At 40.0% G+C, this 25475-nt stretch overlaps 1 protein-coding gene across 1 annotated transcript; it reads left to right on the forward strand.

Moving 5' to 3' along the window:
- Window positions 1–1549: 1549 nt before the first annotated feature.
- ACTBL2 (actin beta like 2) lies at window positions 1550–2884 on the forward strand. Its single transcript, XM_016160466.2, has one exon. The coding sequence runs from the start codon at window positions 1564–1566 to the stop codon at window positions 2692–2694; it is 1131 nt and encodes a 376-aa protein (XP_016015952.1). The 5' UTR covers window positions 1550–1563; the 3' UTR covers window positions 2695–2884.
- The last annotated feature ends 22591 nt before the right edge of the window (window positions 2885–25475 follow it).

Below are 25475 nucleotides of genomic sequence, written 5' to 3' on the forward strand. Positions count from 1 at the left end.
CAGATAAATCCAGAATAAAAATAATTCTACATCAAGCTGTAGAGAAAGAAGAGGGCTAGACACGGAATATCATGAGTCTCCAAGTGAGCTAAGACACTGGCTAGTTCTCTGGCATTGAGACGAAGGGTGTACTTCTGCCTAGTACTGCAGGGCTGTTGCTACCTCTTACAAAGTGACCATTACTGAATGAATAAACAAATGAATGTACCAAAATCAAAGTGATTTTAGAGAATTCAGATGGCATAAAAAATTGCTTTTCTTTAGAAGAACTGAGGGGAAAATTATATCCTAATTATCTAACACATATGGAAGCAACGTAATGAACTTTCTTAATTGTTGTTCCTCCATATTACATTGCTATAATCCTACATTTTATCATACCGCACATTTTACCAGTTTGTCTATATTTCTATACTAAAAATAAAATTCAAAGAACCTGTTCCTAAGAAATAATCAGGGAATAATATATCCTAAAATCAAAGGAAAGCTAATATTATTCCAATTGTGTACACTTTCATAACTACAAAGAGGTTTAATGATATAATTCAGTATATAAATCTTGAAGATCACAATGCTTTAAAGATCAGTTCAGTATATTATTTTAAAATGTATCTTGTCGCTTAATATTGTTCATTGTTGTATAATTCAAAATATTGCAAATTAATTAAAATTTTATAACCTGCATTTTAACCGATAAATCATGCAGGATAGTTGGACATTCAGCCTCTGTGTAGTCTCAATATGAGCCTGATAAACCTAGTTCTATGAGCACTGTCTAGGCTTAGCAATGCTTAATGAAACTGACATCAGGAAAAATGTAGTGGTTTACTGTATTAGTTACTTTATTGTGTTTACTTGATCAGATTGATTAGAAGTCTATTAAATATCCCTAAATTTTTCACAACACAAATGCATTACAACTAGAGTTGCCGGACCACCCTTGGTCATTCATTATTTTCATTCATTAAAACAGTATTTCAAAACCATGATGACACCTTGTGGGATTAGAAATGTAATGAGAAAGAAAATCTTGAAAAAGTGAAGTTCACAGAGTCGGACTTCTCAAGGTCGATAGTTTGAGAGGGGTGTAGAAAATGGACCCAGGGGATAAACTGAAGAGAAAGTGGCCTCTTGGCAGTGTCACTCACACCTAGCACTCGCTTCCTTTCATCTTACTTTACGTCTCTCATCGCATCAGCATAGTTACCTAGAGACCTCTCCAGAGCAGGCTGACAGCCATGTGTGGGTTGCCTAATTACAGTAACCTGAGATGTGGCCAGTTGGTAGCCAATTTTCTCTTTATGAAGGAAGATCTACTAACGATTAGGTAATCATCATCATAATTATTATCAAAGGCAACACCACTCAGAAACGTTGGGAAGTGGTGGGATGGGACCTGGGTGGGGCCAGTGCGTACCTTTAAATACCTGTCATGACAGCACAGGCTCCCCTTTCTGAAGGCAGTGTTTTCAGCCTGTTCATTTTCTCTTTTGCACACCATAGCCTGGGATTTACCCCACACTTAACTTCTGCCCACCCGCTTGGAAGATTCCAGCCAGCATCATGACTGATGATGATCTGTCTGCCTTGGTCGTGGATAATGGGTCGGGGATGTGCAAGGCAGGCTTTGGTGGTGACGACGCCCCTCGGGCTGTGTTCCCTTCCATGGTAGGTCGTCCCCGGCACCAAGGGGTCATGGTAGGCATGGGCCAGAAGGACTGCTATGTGGGGGATGAGGCCCAGAGCAAGAGAGGTATCCTGACCCTGAAGTATCCCATTGAGCATGGAGTAGTCACAAACTGGGACGATATGGAGAAGATTTGGCACCACACTTTCTACAACGAGCTACGAGTGGCACCAGATGAGCATCCCATCCTCCTCACTGAGGCACCCCTCAACCCCAAGATCAATCGGGAAAAGATGACTCAGATCATGTTTGAGGCCTTCAACACACCTGCCATGTATGTGGCTATACAGGCTGTGCTCTCTCTCTATGCCTCCGGACGGACCACAGGCATCGTGATGGATTCTGGGGATGGAGTCACTCACACTGTGCCCATCTATGAAGGGTATGCCCTGCCCCATGCCATTCTACGTCTGGATCTGGCTGGCAGAGACCTGACTGATTATCTCATGAAGATCCTGACAGAACGAGGCTACAACTTCACCACCACAGCTGAGCGGGAGATTGTTCGTGATGTCAAAGAGAAGCTATGCTACGTGGCCCTGGACTTTGAGCAAGAGATGGTCAGTGCTGCTGCATCTTCCTCACTTGAAAGGAGCTACGAGCTTCCTGATGGGCAAGTGATCACTATTGGGAATGAACGCTTTCGATGCCCTGAAGCCATTTTCCAGCCTTCCTTTCTAGGCATTGAGTCCAGTGGGATCCATGAGACAGCCTTCAACTCTATCATGAAGTGTGATGTGGATATTCGCAAGGATCTATATGCCAACACCGTGCTGTCTGGAGGCAGCACTATGTACCCGGGCATTGCTGACCGGATGCAGAAGGAAATTGCAACCCTGGCCCCTGGCACCATGAAAATCAAGATCATAGCTCCACCAGAGAGGAAGTATTCCGTTTGGATCGGGGGCTCCATTCTGGCCAGCCTATCCACATTCCAACAGATGTGGATCAGTAAACAGGAATATGATGAGGCTGGCCCTCCCATTGTTCATAGAAAATGTTTCTGAAAATCTTTCATTAGTTTTCAAGCTAATGGGTTTACATTTTCCCCTTTTCTAGGTCATAGTGATGGCACTGCCTTATCCACCGCCAATTGAGTCAAGGTAATAATCTGCTCTTGCTAGCAAGTAAACCAGCAAACTCATCTCTATCTTAGTGTCGTGAGCTCCTGAGGCCCAACTAACCACGTCTTGACCTCTATCAACTTAAGGAGAATTCTGATACTATATTCTATTTTCCTCACTTTATAGGGTTCAAAGCAATGTAAACCTGCTTAAGTGAAAATAAGTGACAAGGAGTAAAATCATGAGAAATGTCCTTACAGAATGGATAACTAGAAATTCCAAGCTTTAAAAACTAGTCCTTGCTTAATATATTTAACAGGAGCAGGCTATACAACCCTGTAAAAAATGTGTATGTATTTAGCTAATGTGTCTTATTAATTAGTATTTTTGTTTTATTTTATTTCTTTGTCTAGAGATAAATTGTAAGGGTCAATAATATCTATATATACATAAGCACCAGGGAAATAAAATACTATATTTTAAAATATAATAAATCTGGCTTTCTAACCAGCTAATGTGAATTTCTTACCTCGCCAACAGTCACCATTTGAGTGGTACCATATTTTAATTGTTTCCCTGATTAAATAAGCATAATGAAACAGCTAACATTCCATTAATGTTGTTTAAAAATCAACCAAATTTTCAGATCAGAATGAGGTTCTGCTTGTCAAACACATATTTGAATGCCTTACTTGTTGAACTTCATTCTACTTGTAAAACACCAAAACTATAGATAATGCCTTTTTTAAAATAGAGAAATATTGCAATATCAAATTAATGTCATTATGCTACAGTTTGACATGAACAATTTTATTTCAACTTTTTAGCATGATAGCATATCTTGAATAATTTCTGTAGCCGAAGTTTTGGGTATTTCTCTCATCAAGAATTTCATGTGTAGGGGGGAGTGGGAAAGGGGAAGGTAGATGGGTTGAAGGGGGTCAAATACATGATGACAGAAAGAAATATAACTAGGGGAGATGAACACAGAGTGTAAACATATATATGCCTTACTGTTAAAGTGTATAGCTGAAACATTGGATTTTGTTAACCAATGTTGCCATAAAAAATAAATTTAAAAAAAAAAGAATTTCATTGTGGGAAAACAGCTGTAGCCTCTTTGTAAATTGCAAATTCTAGTTCCAGTATAGTAATTCCAATTTTATCCTTGGAAATATTTTAGAATAATTCTGCTTTATTATGTCTAGTCGGTAGCAAAATTTCCTAATGCAGAGTCTAAGATACTAACCTCTTAGAAAATATCAGTGTATTGCCCCTTAATGTCTAAAAATTTTTAATGAATCCAATGATAATTTTCAACCAATTTTAACTACTAGTGTTACTCCAATATATGCTGTGATTTCCGATTATCTGAATACAGGGATTGTTTATATTTTCAGGGTTTTTTCCTGAAATTTTAAAATATTGGGGGGGGGGTTGCTTATGAAGTCATTACCAGATGCTTAAGAAGGAGAAAATTCTTATTTTTGCCTTTTAGTTGGGAAGCTTATACTGTATTTTAAAACTATAAGTTAGAGTTTTCAAGCATTGTTTGCTTAAGATAAAGCTTTTCAAAGAATTTGATTGTTCCTTATGTCCTTTACACAATTTTTAGGAATGAATTCAATCAAAATTAATCTGCAAGGTGCTTTATTTCATAAGACTTGGAGTTTCCTTTATCCTTTAATTAATTTTAAATAAATTAAAATTGCTTCATATTTTCATTTCCTGTTATTTCCACTCATCCTTTCCCAAGAAATGTAGAATAATCCAGAGAGGATCACTTTTTATATATGTGTCCTATTCATTCATATGTTATTATTCTGTACCTGGTACATTTGACCATGAAAACATTAAAAGGAAAATTGTTTTTAAAAAAAAAAAAGAATTATGGCTAGTCAGATAAGGTTATAAATTCCTTGTGATCTCAATTTAAAAGTTAGGTTTTAGTGGATGAACTGGTCTTCGGGTAATTAGTAGGCAAAGATAATAGCAATAATAATAATAATATACTGGATTTATATGCTATATCATTTTCCATTTGCAGAGTAGTTCTCACAAATGCTCTGACCTACATTCTCAATTACCAGAAATCATACATCTCCCCACCCACAGAATATTTATCAGATAAGTAAGGTGAATTTCCCAGAGAGAAAACCACTAAGCCCTGGATCGTTATATAAGAATATGAATTCCATAATGCAAACAGAAATTTAGGGTCTTTGGACATTCTCCTATTCATCAACATTGACTGATGGATGAATTATTGAAGAAATAGTCCATCCCAAAATTTTAGATTTTAGAATCAATGCCATCTATATAGGTAATACAAATGGCTTATTAGTCACCAGTGGTTTACCAACCTGGCTCATCAACCAATTACTTAGAGAACTTTATATAAATACAGATCTCCTGGCCCTGGTTCAGAAATTCTGGTTCGGTGGGTCTAGAGTGGGAACTAAGAATCCAATTGTGTAGCCAACTCAAGGAATCACAGCTCTGAATAAGCAGAACCTAAAATATATTACAGACTCCAAAGGCAAGACAGGTCTGTGGATATTTGCCTTATCCATCTCTCTTGTAAGATGGGGCAGCAACAAAGTAGCCTTCACAGATAAATTTCATACCACCGTAAATTATTTCCACTCTCCTTCAATGACTCATCCTGAACAAAATTCTAGGGCTAGGGATGCACCACAATTTTCTCCAAAGTGTTATTTTCTAATGACAGGTAACATTTTCTGAAAGTATACATGATCCAAAACTAATACCTACAGTCTTCTTCCCTAACTTCCAGATGTGCTTATTTTTCAATAATGAGATACAGTAGTTCTAGGATTCAGACTGAGCCTTGTATTCACAATTCTGTAATAGAGAAAGGTCTAGAAATAAGTATTACATTTCCAGAAAATCAAAAAATCATTCTTTGAGGCAATAAGGGCCTTACCACATTTATTCCATTTTGTAACTATAAATTCAACACCCTATGCCAGAATTTGCTAGAGAAGTGTTCAAGGACCTTAGGAAAATTACAGTCCAGTAGTGGGGGAAACTATGTGCAGTAAAAGCACAGTGGCCTAAGTGTGGTTCATAGACTAAACATGTCCAAGATACTACGATAACTTAAATTAGGACAGTTCAAGTCAGGGTGATCAAGAGGAGCTGGCAGTAGGTGAAGTCACTGAATTAAGTCTTAAAGAACATGCAAATTGTATGGAACATAAAAACTTTTCTTAGAAGGCTCAGGTGCCATTATGCTCACTATTTATTGGGGTGGGTAGGGTTTCTTGAATATTTCCGCTGCACTATGCCATTAACCGTCTCTCATGCTTCTCAACATTTACAGCTAGATTTTGAAAGCTTTTGCTTGTCAATAAAAGTTTTCTGTTCTTCTGATTGGTCAAAGGATTAATCAATCTTATCTTTCTCATCTTTGGAGTCTGTGCTGCTATGTGGCTAGTAAAGTGTGTGTGTGTGTGTGTGTGTGTGTGTGTGTGAGAGAGAGAGAGAGAGAGAGAGAGAGAGAGAGAGAGAGAGAGAGAAGAAAGGAAAGAAGGAAGGAAGGAAGGAAGGAAGGAAGGAAGGAAGGAAGGAAGGAAGGAAGGAAGGAAGGAAGGAGAAAGCAAGCAAGTAAGTGAGCAAACAAGTAAGCAAGTCTTTCAGTGAGTACAATAGTATATTCACATCTTCTAATCTATTCTCATCCTTGGTAATATTTTTTTCTAAATTTCAAATTGCTCTAGAGTTGAATTTCAGGCATCTGACTCCTTAATAACTCAGACATTATAGTATATTGAAAAGTATGTTTTTCTGGTAACTATTCACAGCCTTCTTCCAGAATTTACAAAAGGTTCCTTTCAAAAAATGTTTGAAGCTAGGAACTAAGCATGTGGTTTTCCCAATACTGCTTCCAGATGTTGATAAATACAGTCGGAATGTCTTTAGGGATATATATGTACATATCAGTAGAGAGACTGCTCATTAAAATTAATTGATACTTTAAGACTTCCTTTTTAAATATGAAAGGACCTGTCTGAACTATAAATGTCATTTTTTAAAGCTAACACCATACGTAATGAAGACTGTAGAGCCTCCTTGAGCTGCCTTCTTTGTTTTTCATCCCATTCCAAATCTGCTGTCCTAACCACCATATAATTTTAGGTTCAGTTAAATCTAGTCAACAGACGCACCAGTATGATATGATGACAGATGTTTTATCTAGACGACACCCTAACACCACTTAAAAAAATGGAAAATCTTATTTACATGACAACATGTAAGTCAAAAGCCAAGTTGTTCTCTCTGAAACTGGAAATGAGGCATTTGTAACCACACACAAACCATATGACACAGTGTGTGGTAAAGAAGGGAGAAAATACACAGACCCAGCAAGAAGGATTAAAGTTTCCACTCACATCCTTTACATGGGTGTACCACAGCAAGAGGATTTTTTTTCTAGCTATTTTGCAGGGTGAACAAAGAAAGCCAGATACCAAAATGGTATTTTAACTTCATGGCTCCTGTAAATTCTCGGTGATTCACTCAGAACATCCTCAAGTATCATCCCCTCTTCTTGTAATTCAGAAATTAAACTGTTTATTATTTCCATAACTGGATAATAAGAAAGAAGCTGGCCTCACTAGTGAAAATAAAGTTATGTTCACCAGAGGGGATGCTGGAATCTTCTAGGGCAGTCCACGGTGTTTAATGATTCGTAAGCAGAAGGTTTCCACAGAAAAATAGTTCTTTATAAGTCTTCGATTACCAAAGTAATTTAAAAGTTTATTGTATGTGAAATATATAAGTAATATCTAGGTAATGAGTTGGTAAAATGCTGGAAGAAATATAGAACAGGGTGACCATGATGAGAATCAAAGCAGTACATCCTTGGAAAAATAATTAACTTTATCAAAGTAGAAGAAATTATCTGCAGTGACATAAATACGAAATGTACAGTTTTTAAATTTTGATGGATTCAGGGAAACAAAAGTTGGAGCAGAGAAAAGGAAAATTTATCAATGAAAAAAAAAAAGAAAACATACATTCTCTTTACCTGGTCTCAGTGCCACTTTACTGTTTAACACTAGCTATGCCACTTGGTGATTTGACTAATCAGCTAAAATTGCAAATAACCAAAAATACAACTGTCAAATCTCTGTGGCAGTGTGAAAAATGAATCAACAAAGCTCTATGACCAACTGAAGTTTTAGGGAGAAGGAGGGAAGGGGGAGAAGTTTAGAGTATAAACGATGCCCATCACAATGCTCAAACCACCACCAGCACCACTTTGCATAGTCATTTCGTCCATATTTCAGTCACTGTGGGCAAGACTGCAGCCAGTCTGTTTGGCTGCTCTTCAAAAATTGGCACCACAAAGCAACTGTCACCATTCACAGAGTCAGATGGGCAGGGTGAGTGTAGTAGACCAAATGGTTACTTCGCTTGGTTTTCATCTTGATTTTTAGCTAACCAGCACCTGAATGCTCCCTTAATTAAGCAAGAATTTCCTCTTGTGTGAACACTGGTGGGAGGCAAGACAGGCTCATACTCCTTCACTAGCAGCTCAAGCGGAGGTTCAGTCTATCAGGTGCTCCGTTCATGGGTTTTAACACTTGGAACCTGGGAAAGTGAACTGAAGATGCAAGAACTATTGAGAAATTATTCACAGCCTCAGTGACACAGGAAAGCCATCAATGCCCATGGCAGGGTCCCATGGTAGAATCCTAACCAGGCTATTGCTTTGGCATGACTTTATCTTTTTTGCTTTCCAGACTTTCTCTATTTTTGTTTATTTTCCAAGAATGGAATCTGTGAGCTACTCATCAGCCTTCCAAAAATTTCCTTTCTGGCTTAAGTAATCTAAAGGCAATTTCTGTTGCTTGAAATCAAGTGCACTGATTGAAACGTATTCTGATACCAGAGAATGAAATTACAAGTAATAGACCCTTAAGGAAATCGGCAAATCTAGAATCGGTCATCTGGCTCAGTTCAGGCTGAAGGCAGTAAAAATCCCACTAGTATTCAGTAAAGGGAATCTGGCCGCTCATAGCACACAGTGGAAAAAAATGTTCATTAAAATATCTTCTGGGATCACTTAAAACGAAGTGCTTTTTGAGAGCAAGGCAAGGCTGTGGGGAACCAAGATTAAACTGTTATGGAATAATATAAAGGATATGAGCAATTTTGTGTGGAGGAGTAGATGGCTCTTTCTATTGGCTCCAACCAGTTTAAAAGAGAATAACAAATTCAAATCACTAGGCGTTTTTCGAAGCACAGACCAAGCTAAGTGAATCTTTTATCTTTTAGAGACATAAGACCGAAGTACCTAAAAATCAAACTCCACTGATTGAATTCACAAATTCATCAGGACTTTCATGTTAAATTTAGAGCAATGTTGTGTGTGGGGGGGAGGGGAGGGACGGGGGGAATGGGACCCCAAGGATTGGATTGGTGTTATTTAGAAGAATTTGAACTAGGAGACCCCAATCATCCAGCTCCACCTGTTGTAGCTAGAGCAACTTTTTTTTCTCATCTGATGAGCCCTTTATCATTTGATTGCACAAATATAAATGAAACGGTCTTACCTGATTGAAGTATCTGAAAATGAAAAGCTAATTTTATCAGTTAGGGTCCTTACAGGTTACATATAGAATACCCCAAGGGTTTTCACTAAAGAGAATTTAATTTAAAATTATTTACAGAGCTCTGACAGAATTGAGGAACCAATAAGGGATGCTGAGGCACCCAGTGCTAACAACAGCAGAAAGACATTATCATGTCTAAAGCCCAGAAAAGCAAGAAAAGGGAGAGGTATGACCAGAACGCAGTGAGAGCTGTCTGGGAAGAAGAGGGCTTCTCAACAGGTTATAGAGGAATACAGTTCCAGCCAAAACCCTGGTGAAGAAGGAAGAAGAGAAAATAAAACTCTGAACTCTCTTCTCCTTCACCCACCAAGATCCTCCATCTCCCATTGATTTAAACCAATAAGAAGCCAGTGGTCAAGGGAGGCCAGGTGAGGTAGTCTTAGGGCAGCTTGAGAAAGCATAGAGCAACACAGAGGAGATATAGAATGGATGCGAAGAAGCAAACACATAAAGATCAGCACACCAATTCTTTTTATGCTCCACACCATAGTCACCTCTGTTACTTCTAGACCTAGAGTCAGATGCCAACATGGCTGAGGGTGCTCACTTCTGAAGTCAAAATCTGGAGGACAGGGCTCACATGCAAAAAAAGGAATTACAGGACTTTGCTAAGTTTTCAAGACAAAAAAAAAAATCTTGGAAATCTGTGTATAGAGAGTGCTCTACTCTTTGTAAAAAAAAAAAAAAAAAAGCTGATAAAAAGAGTGCTCTATTAAAGAGGAAAAAGCATCATTTTGCATCAGGCTGAAGTTATACTTACAATTTTTTTTTTTTGAGGGTACTGGATTTAATGTGATAGCTTTAATAGTTGACAGTGGTTTTAAGTATGTGCTACAATGATTGATGGAAACCTAGACTAAGAGATGGGCTCTATTAGGTGAATTCGAGATACTGGAAACTTCATAGTATCCTATAGAGGAAGGAATCAAAAGATTTTGCCTGATAGGACTAACAGATTAGATTGGTCATAGGTTCCTTTTCCGACAACCCCTAATTACGTCTCTCTAGGAAACCTAGAGATTCCAGGTTTCACCAAGGCCTTGAGAAAAATACACTGAAATGGAACCTATAGCATTATTAAGTGATTTCTATCTGGTGTGTTGTTCAGTGGGGTACTTTTCCCACGTCTTTAGATGAGAACCTACACTGAGGGAAGAATGAGTGTGGCATGAGGGTAATGTGCTTCATATGGATTCACTAAGCAGATGGAATAGAATTTCAGTTGAAAGCGAACATTTGCTTGAAACTTTTAAAGCAGCAACCACTCATATCAGTGAAGTCTGTTCTCTTGGAAAATGCAGTGTGAGAAATTTTTGACATTTGAAATTTTTATTTCCAGCCCCAGCAATATTAAGACTCACAGCTTTAGAAAGGAAACACATGCTTTAAAATGTGATGAAATATCAGGCCATTCCAGGGAAAATGCTTAAGTAACTTAATATAATTCTAACAAGACTTAAGGGTACAGATAACCTAAATGATTCATCCTCTTCCAAAGGAAAATCTGCAACATTTCCAATAATTCTTTGTGTGATTCTTTTCACTTTGACCCATTACACATTGCCAAAACTAATATAATGAGGTATAACATATTTAGCTATATTTGATTTATTTCAGAAAATAAAGAAAAATGGTATAAAGAAGCACTTCTATGTAGAATCTTTCTAGAAAAACTACTAGGACTACTCATTTTTAAAAATCCAAATCCAATAAAACTAAGAAACAATTCAAATCTTTATCACTAGGCTTAAATTTAAATGACAAAACAGATTGAGCCCTTCAAATTGAAAATGAAAATTCATTCCAAGGAAATTATATAAAATAGGTTGGCACTACATAAAATGAGAGTTTTCGATAAAAGAGCTCCAACCAGATCACCATTATCATTCCAGTTAGTTAAGAGCAGACAATCCTCAAAATGATTGTCTTTGCTCCTGAATTTATGATGGCATTTCCCACTTCTTATATTTGCTAAGTGATTTGAATAATCTCATCACAATACTTTCTTAGAAATCTCAGACAGGAACACATTGTGTCTTTCAGTTCTGAGTTGATAGATACATCTGCTCGATCTACCAAGACGGTCCAGGTCCTTGGCTGGAATAATAAAATGAGAAAGAGAAGAGAGAGAGAATAATGAAACTGACTTCTGATGGCTTCTCTACTTCCCCATACGATGTACATACAAATGTATTCTGGCTCCTTCATCTGGCTAGCACGAAACTCCTAAGAGCATCTTAGAATTTCAGTAAATCCACAATAATACAAAACACACTTCAGAGAAGGAGAAAAAACCTGTTCCTAATGCCTCTGAATTTGCTTCAAATTACAATGCAAGTTGTAAACAATTGGGCAGCTCCCTTTAATTCTGTGTGCCATGTGTGTTCTCAGCATTTAATTACTTCTTTTTGACAAGTGCTTCTATTCCTCTTAGAATGACTGCACATTATATGAAAACATCAAAGTTTAGCTCTTAGTTTTTTGGGTTTCAGAACCAGAATGCTACTGGAAGAGACAAGGTAAACTCAAGAGTCATCTGCAAATGGGTATAAATCCAAAGTCACATAGAATTATTCCCAAAAAACTGAACTTTCAAAAATGTACTATTCAGTTACTAGGTTATAGATTAACTTGTGGTTAAGAAGTCTTGTTGAAATCAGCTCTTCCTCATGCCTTGAGGAAACGAAGGCATGCCTCATAGCTTCCTGTCTAGCCATTAATAGTGACTCCCTCCAAGGATCTGGGGTAAATCAAATGACAGGATTGACATGTGTTGTGACATTAGCACACATTGAGCATCTGTGACACTGTAGAAGTAATTTTGATAGTTTCTTCACGAATTCAACTTGAGTGCTTATTTATATAAAACCTGCTTCCTGAGTAAAAAAAAAAAAAACTTATCAATCCTTTTTGAAACACTATATTTTTCAATCAGTTAATGTGGCAAGGGGTTATGGATGGAGATAAAAAGGAGGGTGCATGGAAGAAAATCAGTGTTTGCCTCTTTCTTCTTGCTATGCTATTCCCAGGATATCGGCGCTCCCAAAACATGGGCCGGATGGACTGTTGAATAGACTGTCCATCTCCTACCTTCTTTTTCCATCTCTGCTCTGTTGTCAGACACCAGCTCCATCTCAAATATCACCTTCAATTTGTTGTCACATTTTCACAACTGCCACAAGCTCCAAAGCAACCACACTCCCATATCTTCCACCCTCATTTTTTCCAATCTCTCCTTTTAAAGATGAAGAACTACTTGGTAAATAGTTGATAAATTACAAAAGTTCCACCTACTGAACTACCCACACATACCTACTTGGTTTTAGAATAAACTCTTGAATTCCAAAATATTACTTAAATAACCAAACTGTTTCCTAGGCTCAAGCCAGCATTATAATTATGTTGAAAAACTGGTTCTTCTTTGTACTTATAGATACGGCTGCCAAGATTTGAGGCATAGCTTGTAATTGCCAGATCTGGTCTACTCTTACGAGTCATAATCAATTTTTTTTTATCTTGAAAGAGGGCAATTGTCACATTATGAAGGGGCCATAGTATTTTGAAAGAACTTCAGGCTCATTAAAAAAAATGCAATTTATAAAACTGCTTCTATTTTATAGCTGATCAAAAAGGTTATGCATATTCTTCAATATAGTGGTATTGAGCAGTCATCGAATACCTAATCCTTACAATGGGACATAACAAAAGACAGCACTATGTAACTGTTATAGTACCTTGTGCTAAAGGTAGCTGAGCCCCTGGTTGGGTATAATGGGAGCAAAGACCCACCTGTTAGAAAGCTAACTTCATATGAGCTGCCTCTAATTATTCCTGGAGCTGACTGTCCTGTTTCATGAAGCTCAGAAGTTCCCACTTCTTTTATTGCATGTTTTCCAGACTTAGAGTTAAAAAGTAGTGATTGGTTCAGTAAAGTGCATTCATTTCATAAAGGAATTTAATTTTTGAAACCCTTATGGCCAAGACACGTTTCTCTCAGGACAATTATGGGGTCTTCCCTGCAGGTGAGCATTCCCTGAGAAAGTTAATAATTGCTATTACTTCCTGTCCTCTGGCTTCAAAAGAGCCATCTCCCTTCTTCCGCCCTGACCCAAACATAGTCATTTTACTCTGTAGCACAGCTGCAGTACATATGAAATGCTTTAAAGAGACTATACAAGGCTTAGAGGTGGCAAGAAGTGATTCAACAGAGAGACTTGCATGCAGTTAATTCATCAGGTTTTCCAGTTCGGGCAAGTTCCTCAGAAGCCAACAGCCTGGCTTGTCACTTTGAGTCCCTATACAGTTAGTTACCTGACTGGTTGGCTCCCTGACACTTTCATAGGACATAGGCTCTCTTCCCCTAAACACTGGAGAGCATGTTGAGACTTTTCGCAACACTAAAGAGAATGAGGCCATAGTGTGTGTTACTGAAAATTGAAAAATGATTTGAGTTAATCAGGAAATTTTAAAAAGCATCCCAAAGGCAATGGGATTGAGGCTGTGATTAGGAGGCAAGGTGACAATGACGGGCCTGGGGCCCGCACACTGGCTCAGGGCCGCGACCACGCAAAGGGACCTCTGGTCAGGACCTCGTGCCTTAGACTTCCCCCAAAATACCAAGATTTTTTTTTCTTTTTAGTCTTATGAGAAAATTTTTTGAAAGTTTGTAATTTGTTGAGCAAAGGAAAATCTAAGGAGAAGAAGTAATGGCTGAATGAGCCCCCCAGGCCAGGAGGCACTGGGGACTGAGAGCCCCGTGAAGTGACTGTGTTAGATGACTGGAGAGGAGAAAAGAGGATCACAGCCTCTACCTTTGCTTTTGTTTATATCTGAAACAACAAGTTATCTGTTAGATGTGTCTGGGTGAAGTAATTTCCCCAAATAACCACAAACTCTCCCTTTCTTCTCTTCTGCTCCAGTGGTATCATTTTAGAGGTGCTTAGAACAATTTGAAACCTCCTCCTCAAAAAAATGAGATTTAATAGGGGGAAATATGCCCTTCCCAGCTCTCTAGGAGCTTGACTTGATCTATAGTTCCTACCCTGAGTCTGGAGAGTTCTAGGGAGCAGCGATGAGTCCTAGGCATGGGCCCAGCTCCCACCCAACCCCAGCAGAACAGTACTACTGCTCAGATTCATGGGAAGCAGGACTGGTCCCCAATGGAGCATTCTTCTTTAACTTACGGAGCACTAGCTTCCGGTCCCAGGGACCAAACTGCAGGGCTCCCAAATGGGAAGCTAGCCAAGATTCGGCCATAGTTTGGTTTACAGTTTTTCAATATTTAGACATATGGTATGTGCACTTCCAGTTGTACTCGTGCCCTGGGTGCCCTAAATGTTAGAGGCAGACAGAAGGCAGTATTTCCTCCTGTCATCACTAAATTCATCACTAAAGGGATGTTAGTGAACCAGATAGGTACAATGTAGCCTTCTCCTCCAAACTCACAGACACGGACTTCGCCAAGGAGGTATAGAGAACAGAACTGAGCAGAGAAAAGTTGGCTGGAGAAGGAACACCTTTCAAATAAATTAAAGTGCCTTCAGTCCTACAAATGTAACATATAGTTTCTCTGCACATCAACTTAATGAATTTTTTTTTTGAAGGCAAGAGAAAACAGATTCAGAGTTCCAACCACATCCTCTATGGTGAAAAAAACAGGATTCACGTTAACAGAATGTCCATAAAATCCTTTAAATCCAGTCCTCTTTTGTGTCACATGGTCTTCATCTCAAAAAGGCTGTGGTGGTCTGGGTCATATCAGAAGTGATTTCAGGAAAAATGTGCCTGATAAAGCCCTGGGAGGCCAGCAGGTGGCTTCCTTGGGAACTCTCATCTGCTGCTGTTTCGAATCCCTGCCAATTTCTGGACCTTGAGATCCAACTTTCAAACAGGAGGCTGACTGCCCACAATCCATTGTCCCAAGCCACCTCTCTTACATTTCCATTATAGAGTGTCATTTAAGAAAAACTGCTGCCCGTATATAATAAAATGTCTTTCTAAGAAAGTACCCCATGAAAGGAAAACAATCAGGGGTAGCAAAGCCATCAGAAATAAGCGTGGTAGGCAGGAAAACTCCATCCCTTCAGCTAAGAAAATAAAGGAACTCATGTGGTAGAGAGGAGTGGAGAGGGGAGCAAAAGAGGCCAGCACCACAGGCAGACCTGAATGCAGATTCGGAGGGCAGCTACATCCAGGGACCGTACAGGGTCTGAATTCCCCCTGTCAACCATGCTGGGAGCCCGGGGACACACCTCTCTCTGCTGTCCTTCCTCATCTCTTTTGTCCCTAATGTTCCATTCTATCTCCTCTTATTTTCTCCACCCCCAGCTTCATGTCCAAACTTACCATGCAAACGCTCTGACTTCTCTGCAGTTGCCCAATGTCTAAATGATGCACATGGCATATCACAGGAAAGGAATATGCCACAGGAACAAAGAAATAAAGAGAAAGCTCAAGCCTGGAGCTTTAAAAAAAAAAAAAATCAGCCTCTGCATACAAGAACTGGCTTTAGAACAATCAGTGCGGGACATGCCACTCTACCCACTCGGAGCCCCAAGGCTCTTCCGAAAGGTCAGGAAAACACAGACAAGGTAGTATAAAGTCGTTTCCTCTCCTAAACAATGTACTCTTTGTCAACTTAATGGTAGGTTTTCTGAAGTGCTCAGTAAAATCCTGTGTCTCCCAACTCTCGACTTCGACTTCCAGTGAAACAAAGCTCCTGAGTGCAGGCTCCTCTTTCTATCCAAGGGCACATTTTTAGAATAAAAAAATAATAATAATTAATTAATTAAAAGGCGCCCTCTTCCATTACTCAGGCTTTTCTTCAGGTGGAAGAGGACTGGAAGAAGGCCGGGGCCATTAGCTATCAACCACCTCATTTTAGCGGTGCAATTGTCTCCATGAGGTCTCGCTGAGGCCGCTGAGTCTTCTTCCTCTCAACAACTACTGTCTCAGATTGTAAATTCAAAGTTTCACAATTTCCTCAGGACAATTTCCATTTCTCCGTTTAGATCGAAAGCTTGATCAAAGTAAAAACCATTTATCTCTTCCCCCACACTGCCCCTACTCCTACATATTGTCTAGTCCAGAACCTTTTCTGGGTCCAGTAGGCTCTGAGTTTGGCACCTGATAGACTGGCTGAGAGCTTGCTGCCTCCTAGGGAAGGGGGATGGGTGTTCGTGTACAGAGACCACTAAGCAGAGCTGAATGCTACAAGGCAGTTCCCCGTTACTGAAAAAGTGCAGGCTTCAAAGTCAGACCAATCTGAATTTGAATCCTGACTCTGCCATCCTTGTAATTAGGAAATTGCTTCACCTTTCTGCAGTTGTTTCTGTCTGGAAAATGGGAATAAATAATACTTACTTCATGGCATAGATACCTAAAGAGGACATTAGATGATACATTTAGCTGAATGACAAAAAAATCATTCAGTAATTATCTTGGAGACACCTCAGTATCTTTTAAGAAATAATAGCTTAAGAAAATCAAGGATTAGTGTGAGATCAGAAGGGCGTGCTCGAACCATAAAAAGTATTTGCATAACTGAATTTGAAAGAGGGTAAATGGTGATAAAAGGAGACCTTAGGAGTAAACAGGACAGAGTTGAACTACTCTGCATTAAAAAAAAAAAAAAAAGGAATGAGTTTACATTAGGGACTAGACAGGGAATTGGGAGAGAGAGAAGCATGTTTGGATGGATGTCACTAACAAAAAGAGAAACCAAAGGATCCCCTAATAGCGCCTGAGAAAGGAATTTTGGGAGGAATGAACATGCGCAATGACCTTTCCTAAGCTGTTTGCCGTAGGTATGCAACACAAGTCCTCTCTCCCTTCTCTCCTGTGACATCTTCGGTGATATCCACTGACCTTGGGGAATTTGAAAAAGCTCTTGATTCTACCTCTATGTAGACTTGAGAGAAGCCAGAAAATGGGGAAGCTGAACTTCATACTATATCCCAGAATTTCTTTCCCAATGTCAAAATGGATCTTACTATTAATGTATTTGTGTGACACACAGTGTTTTTAATCCCACCCCCAAAAATTGTTCCAAAATCAAAGTCATCTTATAATCAAGAAAATCCAATAATTATGAAGTTTCTGGCCCATAGCAGATACTTAATAAGTGATATTTTTTTTCTTTCTTCTCCACCATTTCTCCTATAGGTACAGAAGAAAATAAGCAATATTATTCCCCTTGGCTTATAGGAGGGATGATAAGAAAAATTTGAAGCCAAAAAAAGCTTCAGGTTTTTGAAGTCATGGCTAAATCAATATATGCCCCTTCTCAGGCAAGAACTATTATTGGCTCCATCCCTGCTGTTCACGTGGCCCACATCCCAATTGTTCAACCCACTGTTTCTTCTATTCAGTTCCTCAAGCATTGTTGCCATGGGAACCCCAAAATAAATAAAGTACTCCTTTGCCCAGAAGGAGGTTATTGGTTGAATGTAAATGGCATGTAAAAATAATAATAATAATAATTGGGAAATCAGGCCGAATGTTTTAAGTCTGTGAAGAAAGGGAGAAAGGGGCCATGGGGATCCAGAGAAATGAGACAAGGCAGCAGTTTGGAGGAATAAAAAAAGGTCTGTGGAGAAGGTGATATTCACGGTGGATGTGGAGACTGACTACGATTTTGATAAGGAGATGAGGGAACAGAGGGGACACCTTAACACATCATGATGTGATATTACCACACGCCCTCACATCCACACCTCCCCTCTGCCAGCCGGAGGCCGGACAGTCCTCTCATGTCTTATTGGATTCTAATGCACCTCCTAACTCACGGCTTTCAGTTCTGGTTTTCTTTTCTTATTACCTACATATCAGAAGCTAGACTATAAATCATACATCTCAAAATACCTAAGACATGCCCCACCTATAGCACTTTTCTGGGATCACTCAACTCTCCTGATCATGCCTTTCTTTTCTTTCTTTCCAACAAGTCCCGTACTTGTCTTAAAGCGGGATTGTACTAACATAGCAAATACATGAACTTTGGAGTCAGAAACACCCACGTTAGAACCCATGTCTGCCATATACAAGCTGTGTAATATTTAATACAATACATAACTTCTCTGAGCTTCCAGTTCCTCCCTCATAAAATAGGATTAATAATACCACTTTAGGATTAGAATTAAATAAAACAGCACATGTGAGTGTCTAGGACGTGCTTATTTCATAGAAGATAGCATGTTATCAGACCTTTCCTTCTTCATATCTAGATGCTTGCCCACCAATAGCCTTTATTCGAACTTGCCCATGACCTCCAAGAAAATTTAACAAGAATGGGTGGCTCTCCTTATTGGGACAAACTCTAGCCAAAGCATCCTCTTTCTCTTTCAAGATTTTACAGTATAATTTTACTACTCTCTCTACAAGAACATTTTGTTTCTAACCAGTTTGTTTACGCTCCTATCTGTTTGTATTTGTATAATCACTGATGTGTTTCTTTTTCTTATTTATTTATTCTCTAAAATTAATCTAGCTTAAGTGGTTGTCACATGTGCCTAGAGGCCTGAGCCCAGACCTGTTTCACGTGGTTTGCATCACACGTGAAACAGGGAAGTAAAGGGGAAAGCACTCAATGCTATCGAATGTCAGCGGACTTAAAGCAAACATTAATTTAATATTTTCTAAAACGTTCATTCTTCACAACAAACTCTAGTTCTGGCATATCTTCATGAAGTGAGTCAAAATTTCCGTACTTAAACCAGGAAACCAAGCACAAAAGATAGGCAGACTCTTCTAGCACTGCACAGGCCAGTGGTAAAAGCTCCTGGTAACTAAGGTCTCTGTCAGCTGGCCCAGAGAGCAAAGTGATAGGGGCCACACAGTGACATAGAGAAATGCCAAACCCAGATCCTAACCTGAGCTCTTAAAGTTTCTGAAAACTTTTAAGAACATGGACAATTGGTTCAACTGCTCCAAGCCTCAGATTTTTCATCTTTAAAATTACATAATGATAGCTACACTAGGCAGGGAGTTACTTAGGATTAGAGGAGCTAACTAAAGCATCCGGAAGAATTCTTGCTAAATAGTATGCTCTCAACAAACACTAGTCCTTTTTCTTCTTTTCTCCTTGGCCTTGTGAGAAGTTATGAAGACCAAAAGACATGCCGCTTAGGAGAAAAGAGACCAAGAACAGAAAACGGTCCCATCTGGGAGCCCTGATAGCATAACCAAAACAGAAGCTGCGGCATGATTACTTACAGCAAACCTGGAGCCATGAGCTAGAACCAGACTAGTTGTCCCTTGTCTTGGGCTTTGATCACTGCTCACGATTTATTCCTAGAAGCCCTTTCGTTTCTCTCTTGTGGACACTTGAATAATGATGGCGTGGAGAGACAACGGACGTTGGCAGTAATCTGGAGGAACAATGCTTTCTAAATAAGAAAAGTCTCCTAAAGACTTGTCCTCTCTCTCTGCATCCCATCCCTGTCAGCTGCTCCCATGATCTTCATGCTACAGAATTTGTAAGCATCAGGCCAGCATTGGCCAGGCTGGGCACAACCTTCGCATATCAGCTGTTGTTATTCAGTCTAACAATCAATGATTCCATCTCTGCAATAAAGGACAACTAAGATAGTGAACTCAGTGTCTAAAGGGGTAACATTCCAAAATGAAGCACACCAATTAATATGGTTAACACGTCTTCAGGCTCTGCAATTTAATTTGACAGGAAACTTCCAAATGCAAAGTTATTGTTGTTGACCCACACCTGAGACCAGAAGCCAGCAACACATCACACCCCCGGCTTCTTCAGTGGAAGCATATCATTTCCTGCCTTTCTCCGCCAGGGACTAATAACAAAAGACAAGGAGGCTTCAGAGATAACTCATTACATGAAAAGCACCTAGGCCAAATTAGATGCTTCCAAGCCCTGTGTTCTCAGTTTATGTCCTGATGGTGGTTTTCCCTGGCAGAGCTAGTGAAGTTAATAAACATAAAGGGATTTCTCGGGCTCTAAAAATGGATATTAGCAACATGTATGTTGTCTTTTGCACTGTGTTAAAGTCCTTGTGAAACAGATCTAAAAACACAGCAAAAAAGAGTGGTCGTCTAGTCACAGGATAGAAGGGAATTCGAATCGCAGAATGAGAAGTCCTTTGGTATGTATCTTGGAAAACTCCCAACTCTGATTCAAAGTTTTGCTTATTTTGACCAGAGATGAGGGTTAGCAGTTGTCACTTCATCCATTGTACCCTGCAAGGATTCCAAAGAAAATAAAGCAAAAATTCAGTACAATACAAATTTTTTTTCATCTGGTCTTCTGTGAAAAATAAATAACATGGTATCACAATAAGAATGAGTGTTTCTCGAGATTTTGATTATTTTGGATCAATGGTCTGAAGTCTTTACATTCCACAGGAAGGTTCTCTTAGACTGTGAAATCTTCTAATTTAGTGTGACGGGACCATATACAGGAAACTTATCAAAGAACATTATCTGGCTTCTTGGCTTACTTCAAATATGTAGATCATTCATTCCTCTTCCCCAGTTCTCCTCATTTCTTGAGTTAATCTCTCTTGACTGCCTCAAAATTCACCCAGTGGTATACCAGAATCTCTCCCAATGACAAATTCAGAAAAGGTTTGTCTTAGCTGGACTGCCTCAAATGTCTAATGATGCTGGTTGTTCTAACCAGTCCTTCTAGTGATATGTGCAAAGTGAATAACACTCAGATCCTTTTTCCTTAGCTGCAAACCCAGCTCTAGGACAAAAATAATATACCTCGAATGGCCCCTTGTGGCCCATCCCACTGCCATCTCCCAAGTGCAAGCCCTCATTATCTCTCACCAAGTCTCTATCACAAGCCTCCTATGTGGAAACCCACATCTCATTTCTCCCTATTCCAGACTAACTTCCATCGTGTATTGATTAAACTTTTTAACTTAGCTCTGATTGTATCATTGTACTGCACAGAACCCTTCCTGGACCCACTCCCTATTGCACTGAAGTTTGGGTTCTTTAATAGCCATTCAAGGCCCCTCATTATCTGACTCCAATCTACCTTTCTGTCCCTGTTTCCCTCTGCCTCTAAAAAACTACCTCCAGCCAATATGGACTGCCAAGTTTCTTGACATACCCAGTTATTTCCATGCTTTTGTGACTACTTAGTTGTCTAAAGTCCCATCTCAAATCATGTCAATCAATAAAACCAAGGTATGACACTAAGAAATGCTATATTCCATTGGTTCTTCACTCTGATCCACTATTTCCTTTGAAATCATCCTGATTATTCATTCTCCCTATGTAGTTGTTTGTCCATTTGTCTTTGACAACTTTGCTTCCCAATCTAGTCTTTGAGCTGCTATCTTGGATCTAACAGGTTGTTATGCATTGAACTATGTCTCCCCCAAAAAGATACATTGAAGTCCAGAATGCTATCTTATTTGGAAATAGGGACTTTACAGAGGCATTCAAGTTAAAGTGAAGTCATTAGGATGGGTCCTAAGCCAATACGACCTGTACCATTCATTATAAAAGGTAAAATTTGGACACAGAGACAAATAGAGAGAAGACTGTGAGAAAAAAACATAGAGAAAAGATAGCCATTGAGTTAGTGATCCATCTCCAAGCCAAGGAACAGCAAGGATTGCCAGAAAACACCAGGAACTCAAAGAGGCAAGGAAGGATTCAATCCTAGAATTATGAGAGAGAGCCTGGCCCTGCCAACACTTCATTCCAGACTTCTAGCCTCCAAAATGTGAGAGAATAAATTTCCATTGTTTTAAGCCACCTAATTTTTGTACTTTGTTATAGCAGCTGGAGGAGACTGATACACAGGTCACCTCTATTCTTTTTTCAGGCCTTCTGACTACTCATTGCCTCTTCTCCTTTATTTCTCTTATAGTTTTTCTTTTATTTCTCTTATAGTCATTCTTTCCATACCAGAGTCTGGCTACCTCAGGCTTTATATTCCTCATATTAGTTTTACCATAACTTTACAAAATATATTTATATTTTAAAAGTAACTCTAAAAGATCTCCTCAATGTTTTAAGAGAAACACATAAGTTACCACCTTTACATCCTAACTCAAACAACTCTGTCCCTCCCTTAGTGACCTTTTGAAAGAGAGAGGGCAGCCCATCACTTGCACAAGTGTCTTTAACATAACTAATCAGAAGGATTTTCTGGAAGATCAGTAGTTCCAAGACCCCTTTAGAGAACAAGTTCAGTGAGTCCTGGTTTTGTATAAGCCATTCGTACTTAGAATTCTTTGCCTTTTTCAGGGTTCTCCCCTCAAAATTAGTCACTGGCTAGGATTACTCAAGCATAAATCAAGTGATTTCTCTATTTGCTTGACAAACATATGCACTGAACACCCTCTATGGACAAAGCACAATGCTAGGCACTAAGAGGAAAAGGATAAGAAGTTAAGAAGACACAATCACTGCATGTAAAGTTACTCATGATGAGTGAGAGACACACAAATACCAGTAAGGTTGCAGAGGAAGTGCTAGGGTAAAAACAACCCTTCCGCAGGTCCAAAACTGGATCCCAGAGTAAAGAGTTGCTTTCAAGTCTCACCCTAGAGAGATATGTGAAAGACAGAATAAGGCCCCCCAAAGATGTCTACATCTTAATCTCCAAAACCTGTGAATGTGTTACTTTCCATGGTAAAAGGGACTTTGAAGGTGTGATTAAGTTGAAGGTCTAGGGCTGGGGAGATTTTCCCAGATTATGTGCATGAACCCAAAGGGATTGCAAGGTGCCTTGTAAAGCAAAGAGAAAGGCGGAAAAGCCAGAGTCAGGAGAAGGAGATGTGATGACAGAAGCAGAGTCACAGAAGAGATTAGAAGATGTTATCTGCTGGCTTTGAAGATGGAGGAAGGGGCCACGAGCCACAGAATGCAGATGGCCTCTGGAAGCTGACGAAGGTAAAGAAATAGGTTCTCCCTTAGAGCCTCCAAAGGAGCACAGTGTGCCAACCCATTTTGGACTTCTGGCCTCCAAAAGTGTAAAAGATAAATTTATGTTGCTTTAAGCCCCAAAATCCGTGGTTGCTTGTTACAGCAGCAATAGGAAACCGATACAAATGGTTTTCCTGGGGACCGAAGGGTGGGCTGAAGTACAGATACACTTTCGACCTGCCCAACTGCAGATCTGCTCTGGTATCGTGGGCCTAAATACCTGGGAATCTCTAAGAGCTCTCCAACTGCCCCGGGAGTGGGACAAGGTCCGCCTATGACCAGCTCATGCCCATCGGCGTTTGTTCCACTCCCCGCAGTGCCGCCGTGGGAATACATGGCCTGGCCTGCAGGATGCCACTAATGAAGAGAGTTATAGCGTCTTGACTAGCTTTCACATGATAGGTAGTCTGCTGTGCCGACCATATGTACTATCTCTAATTTCCCCAATTGCTCTGTGGGGTAAGTGGTATTATTCCCATTTTAAAGATGAAGAAATGGGCATTAAAAAGACAATATGACTTGCCCAGAGTTGCACAGATTTGAGATCTACTTTATCTAGCCTTAAAATCTATTCCTTTCTGCTTCTACCCCGATGTGTTGGAGCTGCCTAAATTGATGATCCCCTATTTTTGCTTCATTCCATTTCTTCATGTTTCACTATCCTGTGTAACAGATGAGTAATAACCCATTTCACTAACTTCTACTTCCACTTGAATAGCACAAGCCCTTCAGCCTCCTGTCAGTCTTACCAGTTATTTCTGATGAGACCTAAGGGTGTCTCCTGAGAGTTTACAAATAGCCCTCACCCTGTTCTCCTCAAAGCCCCATCAGACCCACTCCTAGAAAGACTTGAAAAGACAGTGACACAAGTCTGATGCATCCGCTCTTGCCTGTGCCCTCTGACAGCATGATGCCTGAGGCGGGGCTACCTCTGACACTCCGGAGAGAACACCTCCTTCCCAGGAGCCCTTGCCAAGCCCAAGCCTTGCTGAATTCTGTGCAGAGGTGCAAAGAGCTTTCTCCCTGCCGTGTGTGTTGAGATCCAAAGCAACACCACTTGAACCTCTGTGTCTCACAAAGACCCTCCCAAAACAAGCCCTGTCATCTGTCTGCAGCCCTTTCTCGACAAAATTCCTTTTCATTTGCTTTTCATACTCCTCGCCACTTTCCTCCTGCCTTCCTCTTCACAGACCCCTACCCTCCTATATCCATCAACTGACCCAAATCACTGCCAGTGGGCTGCCAGGGCCACCCCATCATAAGAAACACTGAAACACGTGGATCATCTGAGTGCTAGGTCAGAGCAAACTGAAAAGGGCCCAAACATTTACACGGTGTGTGCAGTTTACATGCCTTTCACATCAATTGTCACACTCGGTCTTCACAGTAATTCTCTGAGGAAGTGATATCATTCCTTTGTTATAGAAGAAAAATGTGAGATTTGGAAAGTTAAGGAGCTTGTCCGGTGATGCTAATAAATGGAGGAGCCAGGACTGAACACAGGGCTTTTATTTCTTAGCACAGTGCTAGTTCTACTCAACCACCCACAGAGAGGGTAGGGGCCTGGAAGGGAAAGCAATGTGGAAAGCCCAGAGAACTGAAACTGCCCTTGGGCCTGAGCAGTCCATTGGAGGCTTCAGAGAAAACGTGACTCTTCAGAGAGAAAAGCTGTAATTCAAGCCTTTCCTCCTCCAAGAACAATAAGTGTGCCTGTCTCTCCAGGACAAGCAGGCAGTCAAGGAGACAGACAGGAAAAACTTAGCCAAGGAAAACCTGCTGTGTATGTAGAAAGAATATGAGAAGAGAAGCTTTTTCTTCTTTATAGAAGACCAGCCTCAGGGGTCATCTATTTTTTCCAAAGTGTAAAGTAGACAAGCCAGAAGCAGCCTGAACCCCCAACTGAGCAAAGAAACTTGAGAGAGAGGGGTGGGGGTGGAGGGAGGGAATGAAAGAGAAAAGGAAGGGAGAAAGAAGGAAGGGAAGAAGGAAGGAAAGAAAGAAGGGAAGAAGGAAGGAAGGAAGGAAGGAAGGAAGGAAGGAAGGAAGGAAGGAAGGAAGGAAGGAAGGAAGGAAGGAAGGAAGGAAGGAAGGAAGGAAGGAAGGAGGGAGGGAGGGAGGGAGGGAGGGAGGGAGGGAGGAAGGAAGGAAGGAAGGAAGGAAGGA

The sequence above is a fragment of the Rousettus aegyptiacus genome, unplaced genomic scaffold (genome assembly GCF_014176215.1).
Source record: "Rousettus aegyptiacus isolate mRouAeg1 unplaced genomic scaffold, mRouAeg1.p scaffold_m13_p_8, whole genome shotgun sequence".
Classification (NCBI taxonomy): domain Eukaryota; kingdom Metazoa; phylum Chordata; class Mammalia; order Chiroptera; family Pteropodidae; genus Rousettus; species Rousettus aegyptiacus.